The 18,663-nt window shown below is 40.2% G+C and overlaps 1 protein-coding gene across 4 annotated transcripts in view; it reads right to left on the reverse strand.

Annotated features, from left to right (window-relative positions):
- Positions 1–18,663, reverse strand: part of tspan4a (tetraspanin 4a) — a 219,993-nt gene that overhangs the window by 7,161 nt on the left and 194,169 nt on the right. For all 4 annotated transcript variants that reach the window (XM_054771980.1, XM_054771981.1, XM_054771979.1 and 1 more), the window contains one exon: positions 14,045–14,176. In XM_054771980.1, the coding sequence (XP_054627955.1) occupies positions 14,045–14,176 (132 nt within the window). The remainder of the gene's footprint in view (positions 1–14,044; positions 14,177–18,663) is intronic.

Here is an 18,663-nt window from a genome sequence, read left to right on the forward strand (position 1 = left end):
CACCTAGAAACCAGTGGAGAATACTACTCTACTGTCGCTGTTTATGGTTAAGGAGAGACGTGCACTTCAATCGCTTTATAAACAAGCACAGAACACCCGCAGTGAACATTCACAAAGGAGCTGCTGCTGGCCACTCTCTACACTGCTAACCTGCTAGCACTCAGCTAACAGTCACCTCACACACGCCATCCTAGGACTTGAAAATGCATAATTTAGGCCATGTGTACGTACAATTGGCTTAAATATGCTTTTTTTTTTTTTTTTTACTAATAGATGATATTCAACCAGGACACAGTGATGTTGTGTTGAGGGTCCAATGTTCGAACCGCTATGTAGCGAGGGAGACTGTTTATTCGCACTTTGTTTGGCGGTCCTTGAATGCACCATAGTAGTGCGCTCCTAGACAAAGTGAAAGTTATGTGTAACTTTTTTGCTGCCACAAATAGCTAGAAAATAGATATTTTCTGGGTCATTATTGATCCCACATGCTGGTGCTGGGTGTGAATGCAGGGTACCGGTAAGCTTTGATGACGTTATTATGTCTGTGTTGAGTGCTAGTGTTCGTATTTGTCAAGTTAATTCATGCTAGCACACTGCCTGTCACCCACACATCAAACAACTATGTGATCATCTTCTCTGTGGAAAACAAACTATTTGGCTCGTACCAATGGTGAGTCTGTATTCATTTTGTGCTTTTACTTTGATGTAGGGCTGGGCGGTATATCGATGTTATTAATATATCGATATTTACTTTACTTTTGCTGTACTGTGTGTGAAATCCTGGCCCGCCCCCCTCCGTGCATGAAAGAAGAGGGAGGAAGGGTGGAGCAGAAGCCCGGCGGCTCAGTCGAAGCGACAGCATCTGCGGTGGAAGAATTAGTCACATTGTGGCCGTAATACTCCATCGTAGCTCAGTAATTTGGAGGTACTTTGAATTCAGAGCATAGGAAAACAAATTTTCACCACCTTAAAACTTGGCACAAACTCCAATACGAGGAATGTGCAAAGCTGCGCACAAATGTACAATCCTGCCACAATACAAAGCGGTGTCCTATCACAATGCTAAGATATGGTCCCTGTTGCAACAGTGGAAAAAACGGCTTTAAAAACCTGCTGAAAAAGATGAACTCGCGATGTCCAGCGAGCTTCGCAGTCACAATTATTTAGCATGACAAGCTCTACCACAAATGTACAAGGAAGTTAGACAGTTGCTAAGCCTGATGCATTTGACAGGTTGGTGTTCCTGGCACAAAATAAGGACATGCTTGTGTCTTCTAAAAATGCCTACCTAAAAAATACTACTGTTCAATTTAAGGTATTTTTGAGTTGCTGACATTTTAAAATGTGCTCTTAAACCGGGCACTCCTTCATATTGTGTTCTTTTATGCTTCTTTTGTTATTAGCTGAGGATTTGAGCATAGCTAAAGGTTTGTTATAAAAAAAAGATTATATTTGACTTTTTCTATATTTATTTAAAAAAGAGAACGGCCTACTTTATTTTAGCAGCTATTTTTAGATACGATTTTTTAAAAATCCATGAAGCTTTAAAACTTCAAAAACATCCTCATGTTAAGTATTTATTTTAATAAAAAACTTGACACGCATATTTGGCTTTGATTTTGTCTAAACTCACTTTGTGGAAAAAATATTGAGATATATATCATATATCAATATTCAACCTAAATATATCGAGATACGAGTTTTGGTCCATATCGCGCAGCCCTACTTTGATGATATTTCAAGCTACTTTTCTGAGACCCTGATTTTGTTCGGCACAGTCAGACAGGATGCAGTATGCAGCAATTTTATTGTGAAGGCTGGAAGTGTGGTCTTTTGGGCAGCTCTGGGGCCATTTTTTGTGTTCCTAGTCCAAAAAGCAAGGCTCACCTCGGCATGATTGGAAGATTCTGGTGTGACACAACTTGGGAGAACCCTCACAAATGTGAGGAAAAGATGAATGACAAGAATTCTTCCAGACAAACGCCATCATCTTTTCAAAGGGTTCAATCGCCAGGTGCCCCAACGGTTATGTCCATATGTATTATGTGCAATTTTACTTGGCAACACATTTAGATTCCGGTGATGTTCCTTTCGAAAAGACAAGATCTCCCGAGGTAGTATCCTTATCTCCCCAGGCTCTTTAAACCTCATATAGCTTATGTGAACTTTCCACTGACATTTCCAACAGAATGCGTTGTGCAATTTCTTCCCCCTCTACAAGAGCGTCTCTATTTTCTGATGCTGGGACATTTTCGCCAGTATCTCAAGCACATTTCAAAATCCCTTTTGAAACTGGGTATAATGTCCCTGAGCCACCTAGAGTCTAAAGAAGAGAATGATACAGTAATTATGAAAATGAGGAGGATTGGAGCAGTGCCCTCCTGGGTCACAGATGATAAAAAGGAAGAGAGTCCTCACAGTGAAGAAAGAGAGCGTCAAAGAAAAGGTGATCGCTGACTTACAAGCGATGCCAGCAGTGTTTGCCAAAAGGGCCGGGTGGCAAATGGTTGCCCGAGGGAATGCAGTCTTTTCGACATTGCAAAGATGTGTGTCAGCTTCTATTTGATCAGTGAAAAAACACCACGTGGCACAGTGAGGGAAGGCAAAGGTGCTATCATAACCATCATACAGTGGTGCTTTCATTGAATGCACTTCTACAGACACAAATTCCTGACTGTGCTATTCATACAATCTGTCTTATCAATTAGCTGAGTCAGAGGCACAGAAACAAAACACTCTATAATTCACAGCTGCCTGAAACACCACGGAACCAGAAAACTATATTTTTCTTGGCACAAGGTAAAATAACTCTCAGCAGGATCAATATGGAAAGTAATGCAGTGGGCCTGTGTTATTCATTCATCTGAACCCCCGGTGTGCCTCCGTGCTGCATCTGAAAATGTATAAATCATGTTGGGAAAGCCAGGGTTGATATGTCAAGACATATAACAACATGCTACAACCTACATTACAAAGTGTTTGCCCCCTTCCAGATGTTTTCTTTTAAATGAAACTTTTTATTATTAAGGGAGGAAAAAAAATCTAAATCTACATGGCCTTGTGTGAAAAAGTGATTGCCCCCCGCCCCAAACATAATTTGCCCAACCAATATTACCCCAAGAGCGCAGTGACGATCCAAGAGGTCACAAAAGACCCCACAACAACTGCAGGCCTCACTTGCCTCAGTTAAGGTCAGTGTTCATGACTCCACCATAAGAAAGACACTTGGCAAAAACGGCCAGCATGGCAGAATTCCAAGACAAAAACCAATGCTTAACAAAAAGAACATTAAGGCTCATCTCAATTTTGCCAGAAAACATCTTGATGATCCCCAAGACCTTTGGGAAAATACCCTGTGGTCTGAAGAGACAAAAGTTGAACTTTTTGGAAGGTGTGTGTCCCATTACATCTGGGGTAAAAGTAGCGTAGAATTTCAGAAAAAGAACATCATACCAACAGCCAAATATGGCGGTGGTAGTGTGATGGTCTGAGGCTGTTTTGCTGCTTTAGGACTTGCTGTGAAAAATAAAAAAACATAAATTCTGCTGTCTTCCAAAAAATCGTGAAGGAGAATGTCCAGCCGGTTTGTGACCTCAAGTTGAAACAAACTTGGGTTCTGCAGCAGGACAATGATCCAAACCACACCAGCAAGTCCACCTCTGAATGGCTGAAGAAAAACAAAAAAAAAAGACGTTGGAGTGGCCTCAAAGTCCTGACCTGAATCCTATTGAGATGCTGATGACCTTAAAAAGGCGGTTCATGCTCGAAAACCCTCCAATGTGGCTGAATTACAACAATTCTGCAAAGATGAGTGGGCCAAAATTTTTCCACAGTGCTGTAAGAGACTCATCGCAAGTTATCACTTGAAAACACTTGATTGCAGTTGTTGCTGCTAAGGGTGGCCAACCAGTTATTAGGTTTAGGGGAAAATCACTTTTTCACACAGGGCCATGTATCTTAGGATTTTTTTCTCCCTTAATAAAAAAAACGTTTCATTTAAAAACTGCATTTTGTGTTCACTTGTGTTGTCATTGACTAAAATTAAAATTTGTTTGATGATCTGAAACGTTTAAGTGTGACAAACATGCAAAAAAATCAGAAATCAGGAAGGGGGCAAACACTTTTTCACGTTACATGGAAGCCAATAGGAGTGTCTGATCTCCCATAAAGACGGAAAATCAACCATTTGTGCAGTTCTTTTATATGTGGACAACATTCATTAATTGAATCTAAAACAATGCATTTTTTGTGTAAATAAAGCTATTTAAGCTAATGAGATAGGCAAGAAATATTGAAATACAGTGGAACCTCAGTTTTCGTACGCCCGAGTTTTTGGAGGCTTTGGGTTTTGCAGAAAACAGTTATCCAAACACGAGTGATGTGCGATACCACTGATTACCGATACTTTGCAAATTCTGGTAAATTTTAAAAAGTAGTGTATTTCATAACTTAGCGTAAAGATTAAAAGACAATTGATTAGATTATTAATGAAATTATTTATTTCAATAAATTAATAATTTAATCATTAATTTCAGTAATTTATTTATTTTAAACCCTGAAGGATATTGAGCTAGCGGGGTTATTTACAATATAGCCAAACTAACAGACAACAAGACAAAAATAGACTACAAAATGTATTAATCATTCATCATAATTCCTAATTTATTCACACTGTGAGATATTACACCTTTAGAGTCAGTCAATTAGCCCAGTGAATTTTCAGTGTAATAGTTTCTCATAAAAGGCCTTATTGACACACACTCACATAGCACAATCAGAGTTGCACAGTCGAGAAGTAACAGTGGACGACTAACATTTCCATATGACTGATGGAAAAATAGTGGACGAGGCGGACACACAACGGATGCGTTGTGCGCTCACTCACACAAGCTTAACTCTCACGTCTACAAAAACTTGACTTTCACTTTCTAGCAGCAACTGCAGCAACTCCTATATAGACCCTGTGTACGTTCATTCTAGGCTCTTTCCTCGATTTCTCATTGATGATAAGAGTCCAGCTCTGTCACCAATACATTGCTCTTATTTTTGAACACAAATTAGAAAACCTTTTAAATTGCGTGATCACTGACTACTTCTCCGATAGCAATGCGGTCCCAAGAGCCGGAAAGAAAAGCTAAGGAAAAGAAACAGCTTTTACAACACAATATCTTGTTTGTTTACATTTTGTCTTTTAAAGTTTGTTCACTTCCTGTCTGAAAAGGAAGGAAGGTGTTGAAAAAATTAACTATCAATAAGCAAACAGGACATTAAAAATGACACTACTGTATCTTGCTTGTGCAGTGTTAAGGAAAAGGAACAACAAAAAATGTTAAAAATAAGGATTAAAAATAGGATTAAAACGTACGTAATGAAAATAGCTGCAAGGTGGCCTAGCGGTTAGCATGTTGGCCACACATTCAGGAGATCATGCATTTTAGGTTAACTGGAGACTCTAAATTGTCCACATGTATGAATGTAAGAGTCAATGATTTTTTGTCTATATGTGCCCTGTGATTGGCTGCCGACCAGTCCGGGGTGTACCCCGCCTCTTGTCCTAAGTTAGCTGGGATAGGCTCCAGCATACCGGCGACCCTAGTGAGGATAAGCCCATAGAAAACGAATTCATGTAATGAAAATAACACAAAAGAAATAAATTGTTAATGAGAAATGGAAAGTGGAAACATGAAATAAATACAATAAAGCAAAGATATTAAGAATAAATACATAACTACTGGAGTACAAAGTGTCACTGAATTGCACAATTCATGAGTAATTTCTTCATTAACAAGCTGCTGATTACACTTGTTAATAACGTGTGGATCTGTTCCTACAGTGGCAGTTTAACAACTCCCAAAGCGTAGTAGAAAACATGCCGCTGAAAAAATGGCACGTTCTACAAGCCTCTTATGCTACAAGTACTACAGTCAGAGCAGAACCAGCAGAGAGAGGCCGGGTGCTTTGTGAATGCCATGACTTTCATTTTTTAAGAGGAACATGTAAAGATAGATTCTATCATCTTGCTCCACATCCCAATTTCATTCTGGCCTGCTCCTTTACGTGGTTACACAGAGTTCGAATAAATCACTTCGTTTGACAATAATGCTTTGCCAGGCTTTCACTCTTCAGTTGCTGCTTTTCGTTGGTCACACTGGCTTGATACCAGGCCACTGGCTTGGCCATGGAAGAAGAATATTCATTTTCTTTGCAGTCCAAAAAACATTGAGTTGCTTTTCACTTGGATCAACTCAAGTGGATGTGTAGCAGTATTGTTAAAGTCCTCATTAGCGCTAAGCAGTGGGAAACAAATCATAACTACAACAATCCCTTGTTTATTGCAGTTTGTTGGTTCCAGACGTGCCCGTAATATGTGAATTTCCCCAAAGTAGGATTCCTTATTTATCAATGGAATATTTTTGTAGTTAGAGCACAGAAAACCTGTGTACAACCTTTTAAATATGTGTTCTACAATTATTAGAGACATGAAATAGCACCCCTATAGTCACCATTACACTCGTATTACCCAATACAGTAAATCTAATAAAAGTAAATAAGCCATTTAACACATAAATAAGACGCATGCTCATGTGCGTTGCTATAAATGTGTCCCCTTCCGCCAGACAGGAAGCAACGTTGGGGGTTCGGAGTTGAGTTTCATCTTGCCGTGGGTTACGGCCACAACAGTAAGTCGTGTTTTTATTTTGGATTGTTGTACCTACCTCTCACCGAACATTACAGTAACTTTACTGACATTACTGATTCTACACAAGTAGAATACTACAATATTATTCACAGCGTCTTTCAATGCGTCTTCTGAATGGCTTATTTTTGTATTTTAGTTCATTTTGCCATTTGAAAAAGCTTAATTTTGGCAAAAAATACATACAATTTGCCTCAATAGACATATTTTTTCACTAATAATAGGCTGTATTCTTTTTTTTCTGTCCTGTCCAGTCACTGGGGCAGATAGTATTGTTGATCTGGATGCCCTTACATGCTAAACAGATTTTCTCTGCTAGGGAAAATAATAATAGGCTGTATTCAACAACAAAACAGCATGACTGCAAACCGCAAGTAAAGCCTGGAAATTCGAACCAGGAAGTGGCGAGGGACGCAAATGTGCACACAATGACTTCCTATTCAGGGCAAAATAAGCTTCAGAATAAAAGCAGGATTAACATGGATCCTACCACAGCAACTAACAAAAGGCAACCATTCAATACATTTTTTGAGATTGTTTTCGCGTGTACAAAAACTTTATTGTCACAGTTGCCAAGATACTTCTGTAGTATGAAATATCATATGAAAAGAATAGTAAAAATATGCACAAATGGAGGAAAACAATGGCATAGGTAACCGTGCAAGTACCGTAATGTTTTTTTTTTGGGTTTCGGCTATGTCGACAATCACTTATGTCGATATGGGTCACCCTGTCTGAGGGGCATCGGCATAAATGGGTTCCACTGCACATCATGTGTCAAACATGGTGGAGGCTGAGTTACGGCATGGACACGTATGACTGCTAATGGAACGAGCGCTCTGGTGTTTACTGATGCTGTGACTGCTGACAAAAGTAACAAGATGAATTGTGAGGTGTAGCCACATGCGACAAAACTGACAAGGCGGCGCTTCACAGTGCAGCTGAACAATGACCCTACACAAACTGCAAAAGCACAACCTTTTGAATGAAAATAAAGGGAATATCATTCAAGTTAATGGATGGATCTCAACCCAATAGAGCATGTTCTCCACATACTGAAGACAAAAGTGAATGCAGGAAAACCCAGGTGGCTGCAGGGAAGGCCTGGTAAAGCAACAGTCACTGACTGCAAACGATTTTCATCCAAGTAATATTGATTATTACATTTACAGCATGTCACTTTTACAATAACACTTTTGAGCCCCTGAAAAATACTGTATGTGATATGTAGTAAAGCCCAGAATCTAAAGACAATATCATGATCTCTAATAATAATAAACTAATAATTCGGGACCTAAATGTTACAACATGTTTGTGAAAAAAACGGCGATGCCGCAGTTATTCCCTTATGTCCTCCGCCAAGCAGGTCTTTTTCTCCACCAATAGAGGAGGTTATGTTTTCACCTGTACTTTATTTGTAAGGATAATTATATGCAACAAGCACAACTCAAAAGCTACTGTCTCTGCTTTGTTTGTGGCAAACGTTTTGTGTCATAAGCTGACATGCCAAGCGGATTGTTTTGCAAGGCCATGTGTGTCGGGGCAGATAGAAACGTTTCAGCCACTTGTTTGTCACATCCAATGATGGGCCCACTCACATCCACAAGTAGGTCTTGCCTCGGTTGCCAAGTGCTTGCTCATGTGGGGTTCAGTTGGTTCTCTTTAATGTATAATGAGCTTGTGCCTTGAGATAACTTCTGTTGTGCATTGGCACTATATTAGAAATATTGACCTGACTCGGTCTGCCTCTTTATGGAACAGGTAAACTTTATCTCTTCTTTTTTGTGGTTTTAATTGTGGTTGCTGTCGGATCAGCATTGACAGATGTACGCTAATTAGTGTACAGTATTTGTACGATAATTTCACCCTCTGTACAATCAATTAGTCCCACAATGTACGATAAGTTAACCCCTTCACCGCAAGGCTATGAGCAAAGACTGCGCCTGATGTTCTGCATTGTCTCACTTGCCTCTTTCCAGCCAATCAACGCACAATGTAGCACGAGTGACGCAGAGCATAGCACGGAAACGTAAACAACAATGGACAGGAAGGCGAGGGAAGAAGAGGAGGCAAGGATGACAGAGAAAAACAAGCAGCAGCATTGCCAGCAGTCTTAAACAGAAGTCAATGGGAAAAGACAGTAGAACCTGTTGTTGGTGTTACCAGCAACGCTTTCTGTCGCTGTTGCAACGTGCAAAGGGTGGCAGAGATCACCGTTCTGAAAATCAGGGCAAGTCTAAAAAAACGTTGTTTGAAAGAAGACCTGACTTTTATTTGTGATTTAGACGAGTGGTGTCCAATGTGTATTTTTTACTGGCCACATAAAATAAAAACTGAATTTAACAAAAAAATCTGCGGTAATTTTCCAATAATAAAGTAAAAAACATAATTTTAAATAATAATGTTGTAATATTATGAGCAAAAATAAGTTCATTTTAGAAGCATTAAGTTGAAATAAAGAAAAATAAACATTTTTTTTTTAAGTTGTAATATTATGAGAAACCAACAGAACAAAATAACATCGTTGCCATTTTTGGAAAATTGGGTTGGGGAAAAATATGGCAATAAAGTCGGAATATCACGAGAATTAAATTTACTATGATTATTTAATAAGAAAGTTGTAATTGTTGTTAATACGTTTTTTCACCTATATCACGGTAAGCTTCTGGTAGGATAATTTGGCATTTCCCATCTGGCAACACTGTTTCCGATTCAAACCTCCTACCTTTTGTATTGTATTGTATTGTATTGTATTGTATTGTATGTACTTTATTGATCCCACAGCGGGGAAATTTACTTGTTACAGCAGCAAGCAAGCAAGACAAGTAAAGAGAACAGTAAAGTAAAGCACTACAACATGGTTCAGGTGGTGCAGGTGTTGTAGAGCCTTACAGCGGTCGGTATAAAGGACCTGCGGAACCTCTCCTTCTTACACCGTGGGTGTAACAGTCTACTGCTGAAGGAGCTGCTAAGGGAACCCACAGTGTCATGTAGCGGGTGAGAGGTGTTGTTCATGATGGATGTCAGCTTAGCCAACATCCTTCTCTCCCCCACTTCCTCCACGGAGTCCAGAGGACCGTCCAGGACAGAGCTCGCTCTCCTGATCAGCCTATTGATCCTGCTCCTGTCCCTGTCCGTGCTGCCCCCTCTCCAGCAGCCCACAGCATAGAAGATGGCTGAGGCCACCACAGAGTCATAAAAGGTCCGTAAAAGAGTCCTGCACACACCAAAGGACCTCAGTCTCCTCAGCAGGTGGAGGCGACTCTGGCCCTTCTTGTAGAGGGCGTGGGTGTTGACGGACCAGTCCAGTTTGTTGTTAAGGTGAACACCCAGGAATTTGTAGCTGTCTACCAACTCTATGTCCGCTCCCTGGATGTTCACCGGTGTGAAGTGAGATGTTTTCCTCTGGAAGTTAATGATCATCTCCTTTGTCTTGCTAGTGTTGAGCTGCAGCTGGTTAAGCTCACTCCAGCTGACAAAGTCCCTGATGACCGTCCTGTATTCCAGATCATTCCCCTCTGAAACACAACCAACAATGGCTGTGTCATCGGAGAACTTCTGGATGTGACACTGTGTGGAGTTGTGTGTGAAGTCCGAGGTGTAGAGGGTGAAGAGGAAAGGGGAGAGCACCGTACCCTGAGGGGCACCTGTGCTGCAGAGTACCATGTCAGACACACAGTGACGGAGCCTCACATACTGTGGTCTATTGCTGAGATAGTCTATAACCCATGCAGTCAGGTGTTGGTCTACTCCCACACTCTCCATCTTCACTCTGAGCAGTGACGGCTGGATGGTGTTAAAGGCACTGGAGAAGTCAAAAAACATGACCCTCACAGCGCTCCCGCTGTCCTCCAGGTGTAACAGTGATCTGTGCAGCAGGTAGATCACTGCGTCGTCCACTCCGATCCGAGGCCGGTAAGCAAACTGCAGGGGGTCCAGCTGAGTGCCCACCAGGGGTCGCAGGTGCTGCAGGATAATCCTCTCCATGGTCTTCATCAGGTGAGAAGTCAAGGCAACAGGCCTGAAGTGGTTAGGCTCCTTGGGGCGCGGTGTCTTTGGGATCGGATTTGTCACACTCATAAATGGTATAGCAGTCACAGTTGTTCTTTATGTGCTGTTTTAAATATTCATGTTTCATATTTGCATCAATAGAACATGTAAGGAGGCAAACGGTTGCTCAATGTTTTATAGTCTGTCACACTGACTGTGCTCATGTCATTTTATTTGAAAGACAATCACAGTTTTTCAGCTCTCAGTGATTAATACTGCAAGAACCGGGATTTTGTTCTTCTAGTTTTGGCGTAAAGGTAACGCCGCATTTCAGAAAAAGAACATCATACCAACAGTAAAATATGGTGGTGGTAGTGTGATGGTGATGGAGAAAAAGGTAAAGGACATTTTGAAAAACGAGAACATTGTTCAGTACCGCTACATGTTTTAATATTTATTTCTTTATATTTATATAATGATATTTTTTTGTCTTTGCTGTCAAAAAGACAGAGAGCGGCCGCTACTCTTCCCACTCAGCTCATGACTGAAAGAATGGGGCTAATGTTACTAAGTGACAAGATATTAGGAAGCACAGGCAAGGCAGGGATTTCATGAATTTAGTGCAGAGGAGTTTGCACGGGTGAAAAGCAGGTCACAGGGAGGTGGAGTTTGTTCTAAATTAATATTTGATATTAGCTGTCCTTATATATTATCTCTGCAACTCCAACTGACTCCAGTAACAACCTGCTGTATCATTTCACTTGAAAATATGCATCCTATTACACGCAGCTCTGGTAATGAACTAAAAGCAGACAGCACGTTTTACTGACTAACAACCCTGTCAAAAAGTAAAAGAAAAAAATCTGTACTACTCTACTAATCTACTCAACACCCTGATGTTCACCCTCAGTTTATGTCACAGCCAAAATAATAATAATGATCATTAAAAAAACAAAATACACAACCAAACCATTGCCATTCATGATATTCATGGTTTTGGGCAAATGCTTCTTACAGCTTTTTACCTGCAACAAAATACTGCTGCATTCAACTGTTTTGAATAATTTTGAAGAAACATTAGCAGCCTCTCTCCGTCAGTGTGAGGCATGCAAAACTGCTAGTGTGCACTTTATCCGCTTTTTGCATGTTGCAGTCGTCTCTCACCACTTTGCGCTTCGAATTTCGCAGCTTCACTCTATCACAGGTTTTGAAAAATATACTGATTAATAAATCCCGCTGTTTCGTGGCTGTATACGGCCTATTCTTCGTCAAGAAATGTGCATATATAAACACGTTACATATTTTTGCCTAAAGCATAAAATGACTGAATGAACTGAAATGGAAATATAACGCATTATGTCGATGCATTCAAATTGTGATACGTAGCATTCTACATTGGTCACCAGGTGTCAGTTATGTCACTGTAATGTCTGGTAGGACAGACAAGCACCAGACTTGATCGCTGAAACAAAAGACTTTCATTGTAGGTTTCAATTATCTCAAAAGAGGCACAATAATAATAATCATAATAACAAAATGGGTTACTGTTGGGGCCACAACCCACGCCAAGCTAAAACTCAACTGTTTTTCACTTCACATCCTCCACACATCTGGAACGTTTACAGCAAAACACACAAGCACACGTTTTATTTATGTCTGAAATGGCTTATTTTCTCTGATGATATCTATTATAGTGGGTACTACAAGTGTAAAGGTGACTATAGGGGTTTTATTTCATGTCTAAGAGGGCTCTAATAATGTTAAAACCCGTATTTAGAAGGTGGTAAACAGGTTTTCTATACTCTAACTATGAAATTATTCCATCTATAAACAAAGAATCTTAATTCACAAAAATTCACTCATCACGATTGGGTCTGGAACCAATTAACCGCGATAAACGAAGGACGACTATAGACGGTAACGCAAAGCGAGTCCCAACATTACAGTGACAGTTTTAAAACCTGTTTTACAAGCTATCTTGCGAGGTTAGCCTATTCACTGAAGGAAAAACTAAGGCCATGTCCAACGCAAATATTTTAAAAAATGCACAATGACCACATCCGCAAAAGGTGAGTTTTTAAAGAATGTCCGCATAAAAACACATTGCCTGGCCATCATGCAAATTTTAGACAATCAGAAGCCTGGAAAAGCAACCACGGGTGATTGGTTGCGCATTATAACACTTCTGTTCATCAGTAAGGTGACATATTGGCTCTAAAATGACATATACAGGTGGTTCTCATTGTACAGCGTTCCGTGTAACTACGCGTCTTGGTTACGAACGCACTCCTGTGAATTAAGTAAAAATGTAATTTTGGTCGGTGTACATGATACTTGCTCAACAACTAGTGGAATACACGTGGCAGCTGAAGAAGATGCGCGCCCACAGCACACAAATGCAATGTGTGCCTGCTCAGCCACACTGAGGACGAATAACATCGATTGTTAGTTAACTTTCTGGACTGCAAAAGTGCAGTGCACCAAAGAAAAGGAAAGCCATCACCGTGGAAGTGAAAATTTACATCATAAAAAGCTCAGGGAGAGAGAAGAAACGGCCAGCAATATTGGCCTCTCTTTTGGTCTGAAGTGCTCGACTGTCCCAACCGTCATTACAGATAAAGATTACTGAAATCCAACGGATGCTAGAGGGGTCATGGACTCCATGCGCTGTTACAAGGACATCTGGGAGAAGCCAGTGTGCTGTACCATTATTCTCGCAGTCACCACTGTCACCTGCAGAACTGAAGAGGATATTTTCGGGGTGAAAGTTAAAATATGGGGAATTTACGGAAAAGTAAGGGTTGGCAGCTATGGATATGAATTTTTTTTTTTTTTTTTCATTTTTTCATTTTTTCTTATACCATGTTAGGGATCACCACAACGAGTCATTTGCATGAATGGTTTTGGATTCGTTTTTGTAGCTGGGTATCAAACCCATGCTCTCTTCCATGAAAGGCAGAAGCGTGTACCATTACACCACCAGGGACTATGTATATGAATAATAAGCAAATTATAAAAGTTTATTTCATTAGTATCTCTAACGAATTCTTCTTCAAGTCTTTAGCCGCCTTCATGAGTGGTTTCTAGCTCAAATTCAACAAATTAAAATTCACTTTAACTCAACATTTGGCGAGGGTACGAATCATTTTGCACTTAAGAGTACTTGACATAGTATCTCACACTGTAGGCGCTCGCAAACGATCTTGTAAGTTGTTTTCCGTTGTAGTAAGACAGCATCCATGCTAATGTGCATCTGTTCAAACACTGCAGTTGCATGCTTGTGTTTACTGCTCTTCCTGTTTGTAAACCCTAAAAGGAAGACACTACAACTGCTAAGACTGTCATGCTGGTGCTTACCGCTGTCCACCATGTTCCTGGGTTGTCTAGGCCACAGTTGTCGCTGTACTCCAGGCAGCAAGAGTCCGGCACACGGGAGGCATTGTAAACTTCAAACCAGTCTGTGTGGTTGGTCACGCCGCAGCAGCGGAACTGCATCACAAATAAAAACATATAAAACCTGTCTTTTCTAGGGATTCCTTGCCATGAAATGCATCCCTAAACATGCAAACCCTTTGTGTTGAATACAGGTACTTACATTCACACCATTTCTGAGTCTACTTAATTCTATTGCCTCTTCATCTTCTCCCTTTGTGTTCCGACAAGATGTGATGAGGCGTCACATTTGCATTATCATCTAAATCAGTGTATTTCGTGGAAAAAGTGAACTCATGTATCCCACACACAGAATACACAGTAACCCCACTTAAAGGAAAACACTTTTTTTTTAAAAATTTTGCTCATCATCCACAATCCTTATGTGAGAGATGAACACATATGTTTTTCTCTTTTCTGTGCGTCCTAAAGGCAGGGTTTCCCCTAGGATTTTTTCAAGCTGTGGTGGTGGGCTGCATGGTAGGGCGGACTTCCGCCGCTGTGTTGTGCCACTACAGCGTCTGCAATTTTTTTCTGACTTATTTACTCATTATTTATTTGACTTTTTTCAACAACTAGCCAAACATGAACCGAGAACATTGCAAAACTGCTAATTTGCTGAGAGGCCTGCTAACATTTAAATGGCACCTTATTTACCAAGCGCATCTTCACACTGTGCTCATTTGTCATTAAATATGGGTGTCATTTTGAAGACAACATTTATAAAAATACTAAGAGGTGAAGCAAATTTTCTTTCGTGAACTACCGTACTCAACATCAGCTGGTGAGCTATTGCTAGCTTACCTGTTGGAGACCCCTGTGATAGCATCGCTGTCTAAACTTGTACACACTATGTGTTTCAGGTGCACAACTTCGACACACAACTAGTGTTTTGAAGACAAGCCATGAGTATTTTAATGATAAGAAGAGAGCAACATTGTTAAGTGACACTTTAAAAAAGTAAGTTGTGATGATAATCGACAATTGATGATCCTATGAACGTAATAGCCACTTGTAGCTCAGAGCTAGCTAGATGCTGCCCGCTAGGCACGTAAACAAAAATGCCAGAAAGTCGAATGATATTGAAATGTGAGCGATCACAGACGCTGGCATAGATAGGCTTAGCATGTGACAAGCTGCTGTCAATTGACCACACATTTTACGGGCTATTGTTCATTCTCTGATCAACATTGTTACACCAATTGAACTACGTTACTGCCGCATTGACACACAACGCACCGACAACACACAAGCTAGCTACTAGCCGGCTTGCGACGAGCTTCACCACACAATCGGCGTCAGTGTGTCAGTGCCGTGCTCACAGTGCCTCAGGCCAATACCAAAAGGTAGTACCCGTTACTACATGGTCACAGCATGTATATAAAACCATAAAACCTTGTTGGAGGTTTTTGGAGGCGTTTTAATAGCGGTCTCTGTAGGCGGCATAGGTGCGGTACGTGCAGTAATGAGCTGTCTCACAGAAACGCACAGAAAAAAGAACAACGTGTGTTCATGTCTGACATAAGAACTGTGGATGATGCGCAAAATTCCGAAAAAAGTGCAGTTTTCCTTCAAGAATAATGCTGAACAAACCCTACTAGTGACTTCTGTCCTCACACGTCCCTCGTGGATTGTTCCTCATGTGGTGTATGGAGATGTTTAACTATTGAGTAAGCTAATACTATTCAGGGTGAACTCTGCTCCAGGGACGTATGCCTTATTATCTATTCAGTGACTCAGCATGTATGAAGGAGGCTGGGTAGCGAGAATAGCGGCAAAACAAGGGGTTATCAAACATCCATACTGAGTACAACGGTGATCTGACAAAAAGTGCATGAGGCACGCTTGCACCGTGCCGCCACTATCAACCCGCATGCAGCAAAAGCTGCACATTAACACCCACACACACATATTACTGCATACTTTATTTACCGCTGTCATGGTGGAGGTCTTTCATCATACACAAACACGCTAATGAGGTGTAGCTTTGTGCAGACACATGCACAGACCCGAGCTGTCAGACTGTACTGCACGCTGGCTAATGGAAGAAAGCCGAATGTGGAAATAAAACCAAAGACCCCTGAAGTCTCCAATTTGTTCTTTGATGTCTCCTGAAGGCATTCACCAGCCGTGGTATCGGCAGAACGCATCCTCTTTTTCATAATTCTAAATCTCAATTGCGTCTTTCTTCAGCTTGAATTTAAAACAAATGTAAGGGGAAAGCACATCAAAGTGAGAGCTGGGAACAAAGATTACCTCCTCAACTGGATGATGCTTTTATCTCTGTCAGCTTTTTACCACAGCATTTTAAACTTGGGAGGCTTAGAATGTAGAAGAGACATTTCAGATATTTTTCTCTGCTGTCATTTTTTTTTTTTATAGAAAAGACGTTAAGTTTTATCAACATGACTAAAGTTTCCCATTCCATTAACCTTAAAAATGATTGCAGTCAGAGAGAAAAGGAGACATGCAAAGAGCTGTATGGAATTACAGTCAAACCTCGGTTTTCATATGATTTCAAACATATTTTGCCTCGGTTCTTGTCGCCCAATAAATCTCGCAGTACTTAGTTTACAGCAGGGGTGGCCATTACGTCATTACGGTGGCCAGTACGACCATTACTCTGTCGTAAGATGTCTTTATCCATAACCAAAGTTATCTGTTCACTTGTAGCGGCTAGTTACGTAGAAAAAGTGTACTGTTTACTGGCTTTGCTTGGCGTCATGAACTCTACTACAGAAATCAGTGTTTTCTACACGTTCGCTTCTTAAACTATTATTTCGTGATGAAATTAAAAATGTGCCCATTGGTGAAACCTTTTCAATATGTTGCCTTGACTTCGGCTGCATTGTCTTTTGCATAATCATTTTAAATTCTTGTATATGGGTCATGTTTGATAGCAAATGCTAACTGGATGTAATACATGAACTGTGTGCCCTAATGAACGTTACATCGCTAATTTGACTTACATATTACCAGTACTCAGGTTATGTACACAACCATTTGAGTTGTGTATAATTAAATTTCCATATTGAAGTGAATTATGATAGCAACTACTTTGTTTACCCGTAAACTTTGAAAATGTGAACGTGAAATACTAATCATTAAAATTTACAATAGAATTTCAGAGTTTACTGGTTACATTTTGTATATGTTTTATAGAAAGAGGTAGATCATTTTCAAGATTCAAGAGTTTTAATGTCATATGCACAGTAAAACAGGTAGTTATACTATGCAATGACATTCTTATTCTGGTCCTTCTCCCAAAAAAAAGAAAGAAAACACAAGAAAATGAATAAGAACATAAGAAACATTAATACCAATAAATTAAGCAACAAGAACAGTAGATACATTAATACCAATAAATAAATAAATAAAAGTGTTATGAGTGTGTGCGTGTGTTGCGTGCGGCGTGCTTCGTTGAGAAGCCTGATGGCCTGTGGGTAAAAGCTGTTTGCCAATCTTGTGGTCCTGGACTTCAAACTCCTGTAGCGTCTGCCTGACGGTAGGAGTGTGAATAATGAGTGTTGTGGATGTGTGCTGTCCTTGATGAGGTTGTTTGTTCTTCGTAGGACTCTAGTTTTATAAATGTCTTGCAGTGAGGGGAGGGCTGCCCCAACAATGTTCTGTGAGGTCTTGATCTCCCGCTGGAGTGCCTTCCTATCACGTGTTGTACAGTTACCGTACCAAACAGTGATGGAGGCGGTAAGGATACTTTTGATGTGCATCTGTAGAAGCAACTGACTTGTACTTGCATGCTGAGAAAGTGCGTGCACTCCTGATATACATGTATAAACTACATAAATACATACTCATATTTAAAAAAATAAATATAGTAAATATATATACTTTCTATATTTATAGTAGTAGGTAGCTCTTTGGTCATTTTGAAAGTAGCTTGCAAGATAAAAAAGTGTGAGCACCCCTGGTTTACAGAATGCTACGGTATCCTGGAAGGCGCATGCATTTGGCAAAGTCAAATGGGAATGTTACACAAACTAATCTGTTTGCCCTACGCTGTATCATTCCGCGGATTTGAGTGTCCAATAAAGCACCCCACGCGTTGGTGACTCACTGCATTTTTTATTGAGTGCGAGTGCCAGCAATTTAATAGAGAAGTTGAGAAACACTGTTGAATTCAAGAAAGAAGTCATTGCAAAGTACGAAGATGGCGTCCGTGTGGCCAATTGCAACAATAATTTTAAATAATTTGTGAAAGGGTTAAAGGTGTTTACGAAACAGAGATCGCAAACAACCTAAGATGTTGAGAAACTGTTTTCGGCGCGGATCCCCTCCTCTCTCTACCCTCCCCTCGCCATCTTTGCAAACCTTCAAGTCTTCAATAAAAGCAAAAGTGATGTTCCATGTTCATTTACCCATTTCACTCATCATTTCTAATTATTCATATTTATATATAATATATAATTATTTTGCATTGTATTCTGCATGTAAACTTATAATTATTCTCTATAAAATGTAAGTTTGCTCATATTTTTTGGTGTCTGGAACTGGAATTATTCAAACTGCTTTGGTTTTCGTACGTT

Source organism: Dunckerocampus dactyliophorus, chromosome 3 (genome assembly GCF_027744805.1).
Source record: "Dunckerocampus dactyliophorus isolate RoL2022-P2 chromosome 3, RoL_Ddac_1.1, whole genome shotgun sequence".
NCBI classification, from domain to species: domain Eukaryota; kingdom Metazoa; phylum Chordata; class Actinopteri; order Syngnathiformes; family Syngnathidae; genus Dunckerocampus; species Dunckerocampus dactyliophorus.